Here is a 12,614-nt window from a genome sequence, read left to right on the forward strand (position 1 = left end):
TTTATAGATTATATGATCTGCAATTATCTCTTTTGTCTTGGCTTATCTTTTGTCTGTTTGATTTGTCATATTCTAAAAGAAGTGAATTAAAGTTCTTTCCCAAAGTTATAGTTTGGAGGGTTCCTTTTATGTTTTGACTTTATAGTTTTCTTGCTCTATTCTTTTGTACCCAAATAATTCTGGTTTTGCTCTTCAGCTTTTAGAACAAAACTTACACAATATCCCTCTTTGTTACGTATGAAGCTTCTAACCTTGACTTCCTCCTCACCTGATTTTCACATTGCTACTCTAGATTCCTGTTACTTACATTTCCCTGTTATATTTTTGCTCATCCTTTCACTATCAATTTTACTCTCACTATGTTACAAGTATGTTTCTTGTCCAAAACATATTCAAAACTCACCATTCAAATTCACCATTGTTTCCTTCAGCCTTCATTTCCCCTTAAGATTTTTGTTCAAACTTCATTATCATTTGGTAGGAGTAATTCCTTGAATAGTTTCCTCAGATTACGTGAGTATTTTTTTCACTTGCTCTTTCTTTAAAACAGTATTTCAGTTGGATTTAGGATTTTTGGATTACATTCCTTTTTCTCAAAAATCTGTAAACATTTTTCCATTGTCTTATAGCTTCTCCAATGTTGCAGAAGAAATATCCAACCTATTTTCTTGACCTTGTATGCAACACATTCTTTCAAACTACAAATTTGTATGATCAAAACTGTGATCCCACTCACAGTCTCATCCGATCCCAGTCACAGTGTGAGGTGGTTCTACTCTTACCACCATTTGATAGATGAGGAAACTGAGTCACAGAGAATTAAGCATCTTATCCGATAGCTATTGCTCAGGAAAAAGCTAGGCCTGGAGCACGGTTCTACTGACTGGACACTGACTCCTACACTTTGCCATCCAATCTCTCTCTCTCCTTGGTTCGGAAATTTCTTTAGAATATGTCCAGATGTATGCCTTTTTATAATTAAATGTATTTATTTTTAATTGAAGGATAATTACTTTACAGTATTCTGTTGGTTTCTGCTGAACATCAACATGAATCAGCCATGGGTATACCTATGTCCCCTCCCGCTTGAACCTCCCTCCCACCTTCCTCCCCATCTCACTCCTCTAGGTTGTTACAGAACCCTGTTTAAGTTCCCTGAGTCATACAGCAAATTCCCATTGGCTGCCTATTTTCCCTGATGGCTCAGATGGTAAAGCGTCTGTCTACAATGCGGGAGACCCAGGTTCGATCCCTGGGTCGGGAAGATCCATGGGAGAAGGAAATGGCAATCCACTCCAGTACTGTTGCCTGGAAAATCCCATGGACAGAGGAGCCTGGTAGGCTACAGTCCACGGGGTCGCAAAGAGTCAGACACAACTGAGCTACTTCGCTTACTTACTTACTTAACGTATATGTTTCCGTGTTACTCTTTCCATACATCCCACCTTCTCCTTCCTCCCCGACCCCGCTGTGTCCGTAAGTCTGTTCTCTATGTCTGTGTCCTTTTGAAGAATAATCTTGCCTGGAATTCAGTAAGCCCCTTCTTTCTGAAGACCTGCCTCCTTTTTCTGCTCAGCTGTTGCCTTCCATTTTTTTTCTGGGCATCCTCCTTTATCCTGTTTTCTCTTCCTGAAGTCCAATTATTTGCATGCTAGGTCTTCTAACAGATGATGCTGATATTACTGGTCCAAGGATCACACTGAAAAGTTAGCCAGAGGGGGCAGGGTTTAGCTGTGTCCAGGCTCACCTCAAAGCTACAAGTGGTGGAGAGACAGGTGGTTAGGACAAATTGAGGTCTAGGCAGGGTATGCTCTGCCCTTCTGGAAGGTGAAGAAAGTCCCACGGTTCTCCAGAAATAGCTGCAGTGTTGACCTCTGTATATCTGTTCTTTCTGAGTTTGGGCACAGTTCTCAGTAAAGAGCCTTGTATCTGGGCAACGTGGATGCTTTGCCCAAAACCCTTCTGGTTTCCTGCAGATACTTGGGTGCTGGTCAGATGGCTGCCTGTTAAAGGGTGCAGATATTATCTAGGGGCCAGCCCTCCTCATCCAGAGACGTGAACTAGGAAACACAGATCGCTGACCTCATTCTTGACAAGCCCATTTTCATCAGGCCATTTACATCCTTTCTGGGAACAGTGATCTTATCTGAGGTTCCCTTTGTATAGGGAGAGCAAGTCTGGTCAGCTCTACTGGCCTGGGAAGGTGCAAGTAAAGGTGGAACCAATCAGAGGGGCTCATTCAAGCCAGGACTCACTCACTCTTGGTGGCCTACTGTGTGCTGGGCACTATCCTAGGTGCTGAACAAAAAGGCTATTGAAAAAACAGTTCCTTCTTTCAAAACTGTGATCCCACTCTCACAGTCTCATCTGATCCAGTCAGTGTGAGGTGGTTCTTACTCTCACCACCATTTGACAGATGAGGAAACTGAGTCACAGAGAATTAAGTATCTTATCCAATAGCTATTGGTCAGGATTAAACTAGGCCTGGAGCATGGTTCCACTGACTGGACACTGGCTCCTACACTTTGCCATCCAATTAAACTCCAATCGGTCTGTGCTTCTGGTACCCTCCATCCAAAAGCCAGGGTTATCTTCCTTGGTGCTTCAGACATGTTCAATGATCTCACTATAACAGCGTCTCTGTTGGCTCCCCACTTCAGCCGCCTGTGCATCTGACCGTAGTGGGGACGCAGACCCACAGCTCTGAGAACACCAGCTCCAGTGGACTGGTTCATTAAAGACCGCAAGAACACTGTCTTTGTTTTGTCTCCCCTGACATCTCTGTCTTGGTCTCCATCTCTGCTTCAATAATGCATCCTCATGCAGGTGCAACAATCCAACACCTGGGACATTCAGCTGTGGACAAGGCCACGCGGATGGCTCCCCCTCACCACGAGCAGGTGATGGATCACATCCACCCGGACTTATTCTGAACCATGCTGTTGGAGGCTTGCCTGTGTCAAGACTCAGGCCTAAGACCGGAAGCCCGGTTGCTGATCCAGAGACCGGCAAACAAACTCCAAAAAGCTGCCTTTGTTATGAATTTTCGTCATTTGGCAGCATCCCCGGGTGAACCATTAAGAGTTGAATGCTGAAGATTAAACCAGTCTGTTTTGGAGAGGAACATCTGGTTCGCTTACGCTCTTGGCGGCAGCAGTGCCAGCCTGCTTCATTGCTGCTGCTCTGATGGCAGAGCCAGCCGGACGTGAGGACAGGAGGGCCGGGGTGAGGCTCAACCTGCTCAGTCCTCCCCAGCAACCTCACGTTTGGAGGCCTCTGTGTCCTGCCCACTCTGTGGCTACCATCTGGGATGCTTTCCCACCTCCTTGCCACCTGCAGAAATCCTGCCCTTCTTCCCTTGAGCCTCCAGCTCCCCAAAGGCTCTCCTTCCCCATCAGGACACTCCCAGTCACCTATTCTCCTCTGCTATCAGCATCTGCTCTTGCTGCGCCCATTTTGTACACAAGATGTACCTGGAGCCTCTTGCGTGTGTCCGAAGCTCACAAAGGCCATGCCAAAGTGAGGCAGGAATTAGCAGCAAAGTCCAGCTAGACCCGAGACGCCTTCCTCCCTGCCTGTGTTTTCCTTGATTAACTCGACCTGTGACTCACCTGTCAGTGAGATGACAGGCCCGTCCCCTGTCTGCCAACCTGGGCTTGGATTTTGATCTGCATAGACTTCTTGTCACACTGCGGTGGTCATGTGGCGATGGTGGTAATCTTTTGGCCTGGGTTGGGGGATCAGCACCTCCCTCCTGCCCCAGCTCTACTAAGGCATATATTTTGCTCTCTCTCCTCCAGTTCTGGCGGTGTGGCCAGTGGGTGGAAGTGGTCATTGACGATCGCCTACCTGTCCTGAACAACGAGTACCTCTTTGTCAAACCTCGCAACAAGCGAGAGTTTTGGCCGTGCCTGCTGGAGAAGGCCTACGCCAAGTAAGGATGGGCCTGTCCCCATGCCTGGGGTCTGGATACTAGCCCTGCCCGCCCAGCCACTAGCCCTGACAGATGCTCCCCGCCAGTCGGTCCCGAGACTTTTGGCAACTCTGCTCAATTCAAGCAGTGCCCCTGGGAGCCTCAGAGCCTTTGCCACCTCGTGGGACATCCTATATAAATAATCACATGTGCAAGGCTGTGTTAGACACAACCATTGGGAGGGACCCAGAGGCACACAGCGAGGGGTGGGCGGGGCAGAGCTGGACAGAAGCAGGGCCTGACAGTGGTACTATTTTAGGGGCTGGTGTACAGGCCCAAATAAAATACAATATCATGGGCAAAGTCTGCTGAGAGGGCAGAGAAGAGAGACAGTAGTTCTGACTTTCTGACTCACAGAGAGTCAGCTGACGCTGCACAGTGGAGGTGGCGGTGAGCGAGGCCTTAAAGGATGGGTGAGAGTTCAGAAGAGGGAGAGGGGACATGGGGGCATGGACATCCCCAACAATGGGAATGATATGAGCAGCAACCCCAGCAGACAGTCTGGGGCCTGGTGTGGGTACCGTGAGATTGGATTTATGTGTGGGGGGCAGGGCAGGAGCTGCTTATTATCATATGGTCTAAACACCCTGTGTCAAGGACTATTTTCTGGTGTTCGCAAGCTGAAGTACCTGTGAACTCCTCAAGTCATGTGCTTCGCTTACACAATTTGGGTTGATTTTATTCAACAGATGTTTATTGTGCCTTTCGTCATAGTCTAGGCGCTGCACTGCATGCTGGAGTAGAGATGCTCAGGCTGGCCCAGGTGGGGTATGCAAGAGTTATATGTGTGTAAGAGGTTGCTAGCATCAAGAGCCACACAGGTGAGGGACACGTCACAGCTAGGAATCAATACTAGGAGACAGAAGGCCAGGGGACCCCACATTTCGGGAGAACATGAGTAGTGGAGAGTGTTCTGGAATCAAGTTCCCCAAAGATCTTCCTAACCAAAGCTTAAGCATTGGTTCATATGGGGAAGCCAAGACTCCGAATAGTGATGTGATGGCAGGTGCAAGTGATTAAGCTGAGTCTGCTGAGGTCTTTGGTCATTTGATCAGGCGACATTATTTGGCAAGACTGTAGACCACACCCCGCCCAGTCTTGGGCTCTGAAGAATGGTTCCGACCCCACAGACCACTACCAGTCCCTGTCCTGCTGAAAGGCACATAGCTAGCACTCTTTTTATACATTGTTTCTTTTGAGTCAACTTGTTCCAAACTAAAGCTGTTACTCATTTCCAGTGTCAGGAAGAGCTGGACATTAACATTTGAGAATGAAGCCCAGAAAACAACCAAGGTGGTTGAAACAATCCATATGTTTTGGGAGGTTAATTCACTTCTAAGCTTCTTATGCAAATACTGCCATTATCTGTCTTGGGTGGATTCAGCGCTCACCATTCCAGGGCTTCATTTTTTTTTTTTTCCTTTATTGAAAGGGGGGAGCAAGGCGGTTCACTTGGAGAATTAGAGAGCTCGAGAATGAAGTGATGACTTTGACCCCATTTTGTTAACAGCTGACCTAAAGCTGTCATTCAGCTTGAAAAGAAATGGGAAACTGGACTCAGAATCCACATTGAACTGCCTGAAGAAACCTAGAGCCGGAGAAAATGTTGCCAACTCCAAAGCTATTTAAAAAGCTTTCCCCTCCATCCAAAGAAGGGGATTGTAGAATGTGGAGGAAATCAAATAGAGCACATCAGAGCTAGACGGAGCCTCTGCCAGCATCAAACCCTACCTTCTCTGAAAGATGAGGAAACCGAGGCTAGTGGGGGATGAAATGACTTGCCCAGAGTCACACAGTGTTTGAGGCCAAGCTGGGGTCAGATCTGTCCTCCCCAGGCACATGCCTGTCCATCATCCCTTGACACTGCCTGTCCTAGAAGAAAAGGATTTGTCTTTTGCTTCTTTTTGCTTCAGTCTCTGGCCCACAAGAACAAGCATGGAGAACCCACATGTCTGAGTGGAGAGGTCCTCTTTCCCTCCCAGGGTGTAGAGGATACTGAGTAAACACTTGGATTCCAGACTTTGAAACACTGTTGCAGCTGGGGAGTCTGGAAATGAATTGGTCAAGTGAGTCAGATGTGGAAGGGAAAAAATATATATTTGCCTGTTTTTTTTTCCCCAGAGGTCACAAAACAGGAGAGTGGGGGACAAAATCTGGTAGGCTGCCTAGCATCCTTTCTGAGATCTCTGTGACTCAGAATTACAGCCTTTCGGCATCCTTCCTGGATCCGACCTGACATCTGAATTCTTCCCTCTCTCCTATCATTGTCAGGTAGAGAGACATTTTTCTAAAATGAGGGTGAAGCTGAGGGGTGAGAACAAGGCTGTCTCAGAATTCCTGGGTCCAGGTGACAGGCGTAGTGACAGGTGTGGCAAACGCAGCGCTCTCTGTCTTTCCCTCCCTTTCTATTTCCTGTCAGCCAAGGTGGCTGAGAAGAGCTGCCATGTCCCTGAAACACAAGCAGGATCTGTGAGCTCGTGTCTGTAAAGCAGAGAGAGAGCTCTGTCTAAATACCCAGCCACTGCTGGGACAGGATACATAGGCATCAGGGAGACATAGCGAGAGGAGGCTGTGGACGACACCGAGAGAGGGGCTGCTGGCCGTGGATCCTTCCCCTTTCCTTTGGTGTCTCTGTGATGGCTGCAGAGGGTAGGGTGCTGACATCAGATGCAAGAGTCATATGTGTGTAAGAGGTTGCTAGCATCAAGAGCCACACAGGTGAGGGACACATCACAGCTAGGAATCAATACTAGGAGACAGAAGGCCAGGGGACCCCACATTTCGGGAGAAAATGAGTAGTGGAGAGTGTTCTGGAATCAAGTTCCCCAAAGATCTTCCTAACCAATGCTTAAGCATTGGTTCATATGGGGAAGCCAAGACTCCGAATAGTGATGTGATGGCAGGTGCAAGTGATTAAGCTGAGTCTGCTGAGGTCTTTGGTCAAGTGATCAGACATTATTTGGGAAGACTGAAGACCTGGGACCATGCAGTTTTGGGCCCTAGAAAAAGGTTCCAACCCTATACACCACCACCAGCCCCTGTCCTTCTGGAGGGTGCATTGCAAGTACTGTTTTTGTCCATTGTTTCTTTTGAGCCACCTTGTTCCTAACTGAAGCTGTGGCTCATTTCCAGTGTCAGGAAGAGCTGGACGTTAGCATTTGAGAATGAAGCCCAGATAACAAGACGAGGCTTGTAGACACTGAGGTTGTGGCCCTGGAGTGACGGGCAGAGCCAGCAGGGCCTTCCTGGTGTGGCTCTAGTGCGGTTCTATTTGAAGCCAGAACGGGGTGTGGCAGCAAGGGAGGTGGGTCATGCTGGTGGGCTCTGGAATAGATTCTAAAACCCTGGTCTTGGGCTTCCCCGGTAGCTCAGACGGCAAACTGTCTGCCTGCAATGCAGGAGACCTGGGTTTGATCCTTGGGTCGGGAGGATATCCTGGAGAGGGAAAGGGCAACCCACTCCAGTACTCTTGCCTGGAAAATTCCATGGATGGAGGAGACTGGTAGGTTACAGTCCATGGGATCGCTAAGAGTCAGACACAACTGAGCAACTTCACTGGTTCACTGGTCTTGGTGACCTTCTGGCACCCTCAGCACCCTCTTAATCTATGACCCAGAGCCTGAAAACATGTTGAAAATCAAGTGAGTCAGATATACTGAGACCCACCTGGGCACAATCGTGACCAAAGGGAAGCTTTGCAGTTGACTCAGCAAACATCACAGAGATAAGAGTCTAATACCAAACATAACCCTAGTCAGAGAGAGGGAGATAAGATTTAGAACCAGTTTAATAACAAGTCGAGATCCATCTGTCATCTGTTTCTTGTAGAATGGCCGTTGGGTTCTGTGGGTCCTTTGCTGTCATTAAAACAAGGCTTTCTCAGCATCCATGGTGTTTGTACCTGGGACAGTGTCCTGCGGAGAGCGGCTGCTTATCTGTGCTTGCTGGTGTGGGTTTATGTGAATTTTGGGGGTCTCAGGGGAAGAGAACAGCAGAGTTGGAAGTATGCTGAGAGAGAGATGTCTGAGGGGCCCCAGAGCAGATCTGGGTGAAGGGCTGAGGACTGGGAGGGGTCTTATCCGAGGCCATGGGCCCCAGTAGAGGCAGCAGCAGAATGGACCCACGCCTGACCTTCATCACCAGAAAGCAAGCCAAGGCCAGGGCTTTCCCTGGGAGGGGCTTGGCCACTGCTTGCCCGTCAGGGACAGGAAAGCTGAGATCCCTGGCCAGGGCCCAAGTGACCAGGCAGTAATGGGGAACATGCCCACCAGACAGCTTTGACTCACCTCGTGTTGTTGTGGGTTTGCCCTGCCTGTATTTTAGGACCCCACAGTAACCTTTCCAGGTCACCTCATTGACAGGAATTTGAGTTCTCAAACCAAATATGACCTCATCCGTCCGGCCCCTGCTGTAGGCTTTCCCCGTAATCTATCAATCTTGCCTCTCCCAGGAGCACCAGTCAGTCCATCACTGGCCCCACTCCACCACACTCTTCCGGCTCCAGAGCCTCCCTGACTTGTTCTTCCTCCCCAGAGTGTCTGTCCCACTCTCCTTGTTGTCCAGTCGCTCAGTCATGTCCGACTCTTTGTGACCCCATGGACTGCAGCACGCCAGGCTTCCCTGTCCATCACCCACTCCCGGAGCTTGCTCAAACTCATGTCCATTGAGTCAGTGATGTCAGCCAACCATCTCATCCTCTGCCGCCCACTTCTCTTACCCTCAATCTTTCCCAGCATCAGGGTCTTTCTCAATGAATCAGCTCTTTGCCTCAGGTGGTCAGAGTATTGGAGCTTCAATATCAGTCCTTCCAATGAATATTCAAGGTTGATTTCCTCTAGGATTGACTGGTTTGATCTCCTTGCAGCCCAAGGGACTCTCAAGAATCTTCAATACCACAATTTGAAGGCGTCAGTTCTTCAGTGCTCAGCCTTCTTTATGGTCCAACTCTTACATCCAGACGTGGCTATGGTTTATCCAGTAGTCCCGTGACTACTGGATAAACCATAGCCTTACTTGGATAAAACTTAGTTCAGAGTTGTGCCCCTTCTCAGAAACTTTCCCAGAACCCCCAGTCACTTCCTCTCTGTTCCAAGTTGATCCACGCAATCTCATAATTAACAGACACCCGAGGAAGGCCAAGCAACCTGACGTGTCCTTTGAAGGGGAGAGCATCTCGGTGGCGAGTGCTGCTGTTCAGGGGGGACAGTAGAAGCAGGGAAGCAGGGACTTGCTGTCCCGATTGTGCCCACGGGAAGCACATCTCTGTGAGCCAGACCCACTCCACATGCTGTCTGTGCTTTACTGGCAGCACTGCTGCAAGAGCCTGTTCCCTGAATGAGCAGAGGGGACCTTGAGAAGCTCAGCCTCCTGCCCAAGCCTGAGACATCATGACAGGGGAGGCCAGGAGGTGGCCCAAGCAGACTGGCTCTTGAGTCGAGACTGCCTCACCAGTAGGTGATTGGGGCTGCCACAGTTGGGAGAAAATTGGGAGGAAGGCAAGATAGGAGTAAGGCTGGGCTTTTCTCGGGGTGTGGGTCCTGAAGCAGAAACCCCGTGGGAGGGTGGGAGAGGCACTTTGGAGCACGGGTCTGAGAGTTTAGCTGGTATGTATGGGGGATGTGTATGGAAGCCTCGTCCTCACCTGTGTTACCTTCAGTGACATCACCTCCCTGATGATTCTTGGGGTTGGGGGAGGGTTAGTTCTGAGGATGGAAGGGGGAATTCTGCATCAAGCTTCACACAAGAGTAAGGACTAAGGCTGTTTATGGTCACAGAGGGCATCAGAGTTGTTGACTGTGGTCTCTTGGAGGGCAGAGGTCTCACTTGTCTTTGAATACAAAGTACCATGCACACAGCCAGTACTTACCACTGTTGTTAAACAGGAAACAGTGGATCCTCATTGTATTAACAGCCAGTCTTTATTAAAAGCTTTCCATGTGCCAGGCACTATGTGAAGCCCAGTCCTAGGAGGTTAAGTAACTTAGATAAGGTCAAGCAGTTAAATATCTGGGGAGATTGGGATTTGACCCTTGGCCTGTGGCCCCAGCACCTGCATTCCTAACCTCTATATAATGCTGCCACCTGTGAGACTGCCCAGGGGACCAGGAAAAACAAGCGATAAGGGTGGCACATTGCTAGAATCTTTATCCAGGAGAACAGAAGTTGGGCGGATGGCCACAGCCAAGGGGTGGTTTGGTAAATCCATCCCCTGGGAAATACACAGAGGTCCAGGGTGCTATCTCCCTTCCTGGAGGCACCAGAGGCACCGCTGGGGTTGATCTGCCTTCCTCTTTCTCAGGTTTCATGGGTCCTATGCCAACCTGCACTATGGCTACCTCCCCGATGCCCTGGTGGACCTCACAGGAGGGGTGGTCACCAACATCAGCCTGCACTCATCCCCGCCTGACCTGATGACGCTGGTGAAGACGGCAGCGGAGGCAGGCTCTCTGATGACCTGCGGCACCCTGGCCGGGGTGAGTGGATCAGGGATCTTGTTACACTGGTTTGAGCCTTTCCTCACCCCAGAGTGGTCAGCCACTGGCCCATTCAGTTAGTAAGGGGAATGGCCAAGTGACCACCATGGAGCACTGATGCTGTGCTTTATTGACACTGCCTCGTTTAATCCTCGCAACAGCCCTCCATCTGAAACAGAGAGCACAGAATTCAGAAGAAGAAATGGGCTCAGAGAGGCTAGGTGAAACGCCCAGCATCACACAGCCGGTAAGCGGCTGAGCAGGGCTTCAGGTGCTGTCGTCTAATGCTGAAGCCTTTGCCCACTGCTCCCTGTGACCAGAAGCAGTGGGGTTCAGAGTGATCGGGGGAGGCCCTTTGATTCTCACTGGCTGTAAAGGCAGCACCCCCCATTGTGAAAAGCTTGGCTGGCCCTCCAAATTATCTGATTCTGTTCCAAGGCAGCCAGTGCCCTATCCCTGCAGATCCTTCCTTCACTCTTTAACCACGTGGGCTTTGAGTCACACGCCCCTGGTCTGAAACACCACCTGAAACCAAATGCACTTTAAATCCCAATTCCTCATGGCCTGGAGGTGGCAGGTCTTCCTGACTCCCACAAAATGCCCAGAAGATATGTGTTGGGGTATGTCTCATTGATAACAAGCCATTAGAGAAAAGCAAGCAGCCCAGGTCCTCAGGACCCAATGGGCTTCTGTCTGTCATAGGGTGGTCACCTGAGGGATGAAGTCCTGGGGCCTCAGACACCCTACAGCCTTCAAACTCCACCTCTCTAGGGAAGAGATCCAGGAACACAGGGCGTTCCAGCATGAGTCAGTGGGAGGCTTGTCATCTAGCCCCAGCTCAGCTGCCGAGTGAGTTGTGCTTTTCTGGGTTTTTTTGAAGAACACATGAGTGTTTACTGCTTGGCCTGCTTCTCTCCTTTGAAGCCCGTAAGCGAGTCCACGAGGATGGCAAATGGCCTGGTGAGCCGGCATGCCTACACGGTGACTGGCGCTGAGCAGGTAAGGCTCCCTGTGGACACGGTGCCCCAGGGTTCTTGCTCCCCTAAACAGGAATCAGAATCGCAAGGTGAGCCCAGCAAAGCTGAAACGGGTACTGATCACTCTTGCCTCTGCTTTGCCCAGGCCTGTCATGGACAACCTCATTCCCTCTGTTGGTCCAAAAGCTCTGGTGTCTGGAATCACCGTCCTTCCGGGACACCCACCCCCCAACCAGAGATCTACTCTCCTTAAATGTCCTCAGAGAGGCTGAGTGTCTAGCCAGGTTGGGGGATTAGCCCCAGAAGAAAGCAGAATAGCTACCCAATTGACTTTGGAGGAGAGTTTGTCCCGAAAGGGTTTTATTTGCTACATACCAACTTAACTATGACAAAGACTCTCCAAAATGTAGGGGCTCAAACAAGATCAAGTTCATGCCTCAGGTGAGCAGGTGATTCCAGAGCTGGTAGGTGGCTCTGCCATCTGTAACATGGGGCTTCTACCTGTGAGTCCAGGACAGCTGCCTCCGGTCTCCTCATCTCCCAGCCTGGGGAGGAGAAAGAGGCTAGGGACACTTACACACCCATCTGGAAGGCATGTGTCAATGCAGGCACACACCTCTCAGATCCCATGAGTCTGGACCTAATCGGGCCACCCCAAGGCCCAGGGGTATCTGGAAAACATACCTGGTAGGGCCGCCATATGCCCAGCTAGAACTTTATTCCCACAGAAGAGGGGAGGGTGGCTCTTGGGGGACAGTCTTTCTCCCCAGTGCAACAACCGACTTGGGTTGGACAAAAATGCATGTCACCAGTGTGTGCAGTAACATTTATTCTGGAAAACATGACTTAAGTCCAGCCTCCTTCATTCATAAATGAGAAGCCAAGGCCTGAAGGGGGAAGGTCAGGGTTGCATAGCTGCTTGCAGGGGCTGGGCTGAGACACCACGTCTCCTTAGTTCCAATCTATGCTCATCACGCAGACATGCAGGGAACGTCCTTCCTGGTCTTGTGATGATTTCCCACAAATGCTACCCCCACCATGATCCCTGTATTTCTCACAGCTCTTGAGGTCTGATAATGTTTTCTAGGGCCTAAGAGACAGAGTTACAAACCCCAGGGTCCGTTTTTCACATGTATTTATGGAGCAAGGAATGCAAAGCCTCAGTTTCTATTTCTGGCTTGTTTCTCGTAT

The 12,614-nt window shown here is 49.8% G+C and overlaps 1 protein-coding gene across 7 annotated transcripts in view; it reads left to right on the forward strand.

Moving 5' to 3' along the window:
* Nucleotides 1-12,614, forward strand: part of CAPN13 (calpain 13) — a 107,517-nt gene that overhangs the window by 38,475 nt on the left and 56,428 nt on the right. For all 7 annotated transcript variants that reach the window (XR_001918821.1, XM_018055476.1, XM_018055475.1 and 4 more), the window contains exons 5-7: nt 3,801-3,934; nt 10,272-10,446; nt 11,371-11,445. Coding sequence is in view for 6 of the 7 variants with exons in the window: in XM_018055476.1 (XP_017910965.1) it covers nt 3,801-3,934; nt 10,272-10,446; nt 11,371-11,445 (384 nt within the window). In the remaining variant the exon portion in view is untranslated. The remainder of the gene's footprint in view (nt 1-3,800; nt 3,935-10,271; nt 10,447-11,370; nt 11,446-12,614) is intronic.

Source organism: Capra hircus, chromosome 11 (assembly GCF_001704415.2).
Source record: "Capra hircus breed San Clemente chromosome 11, ASM170441v1, whole genome shotgun sequence".
In the NCBI taxonomy this organism is placed as follows: domain Eukaryota; kingdom Metazoa; phylum Chordata; class Mammalia; order Artiodactyla; family Bovidae; genus Capra; species Capra hircus.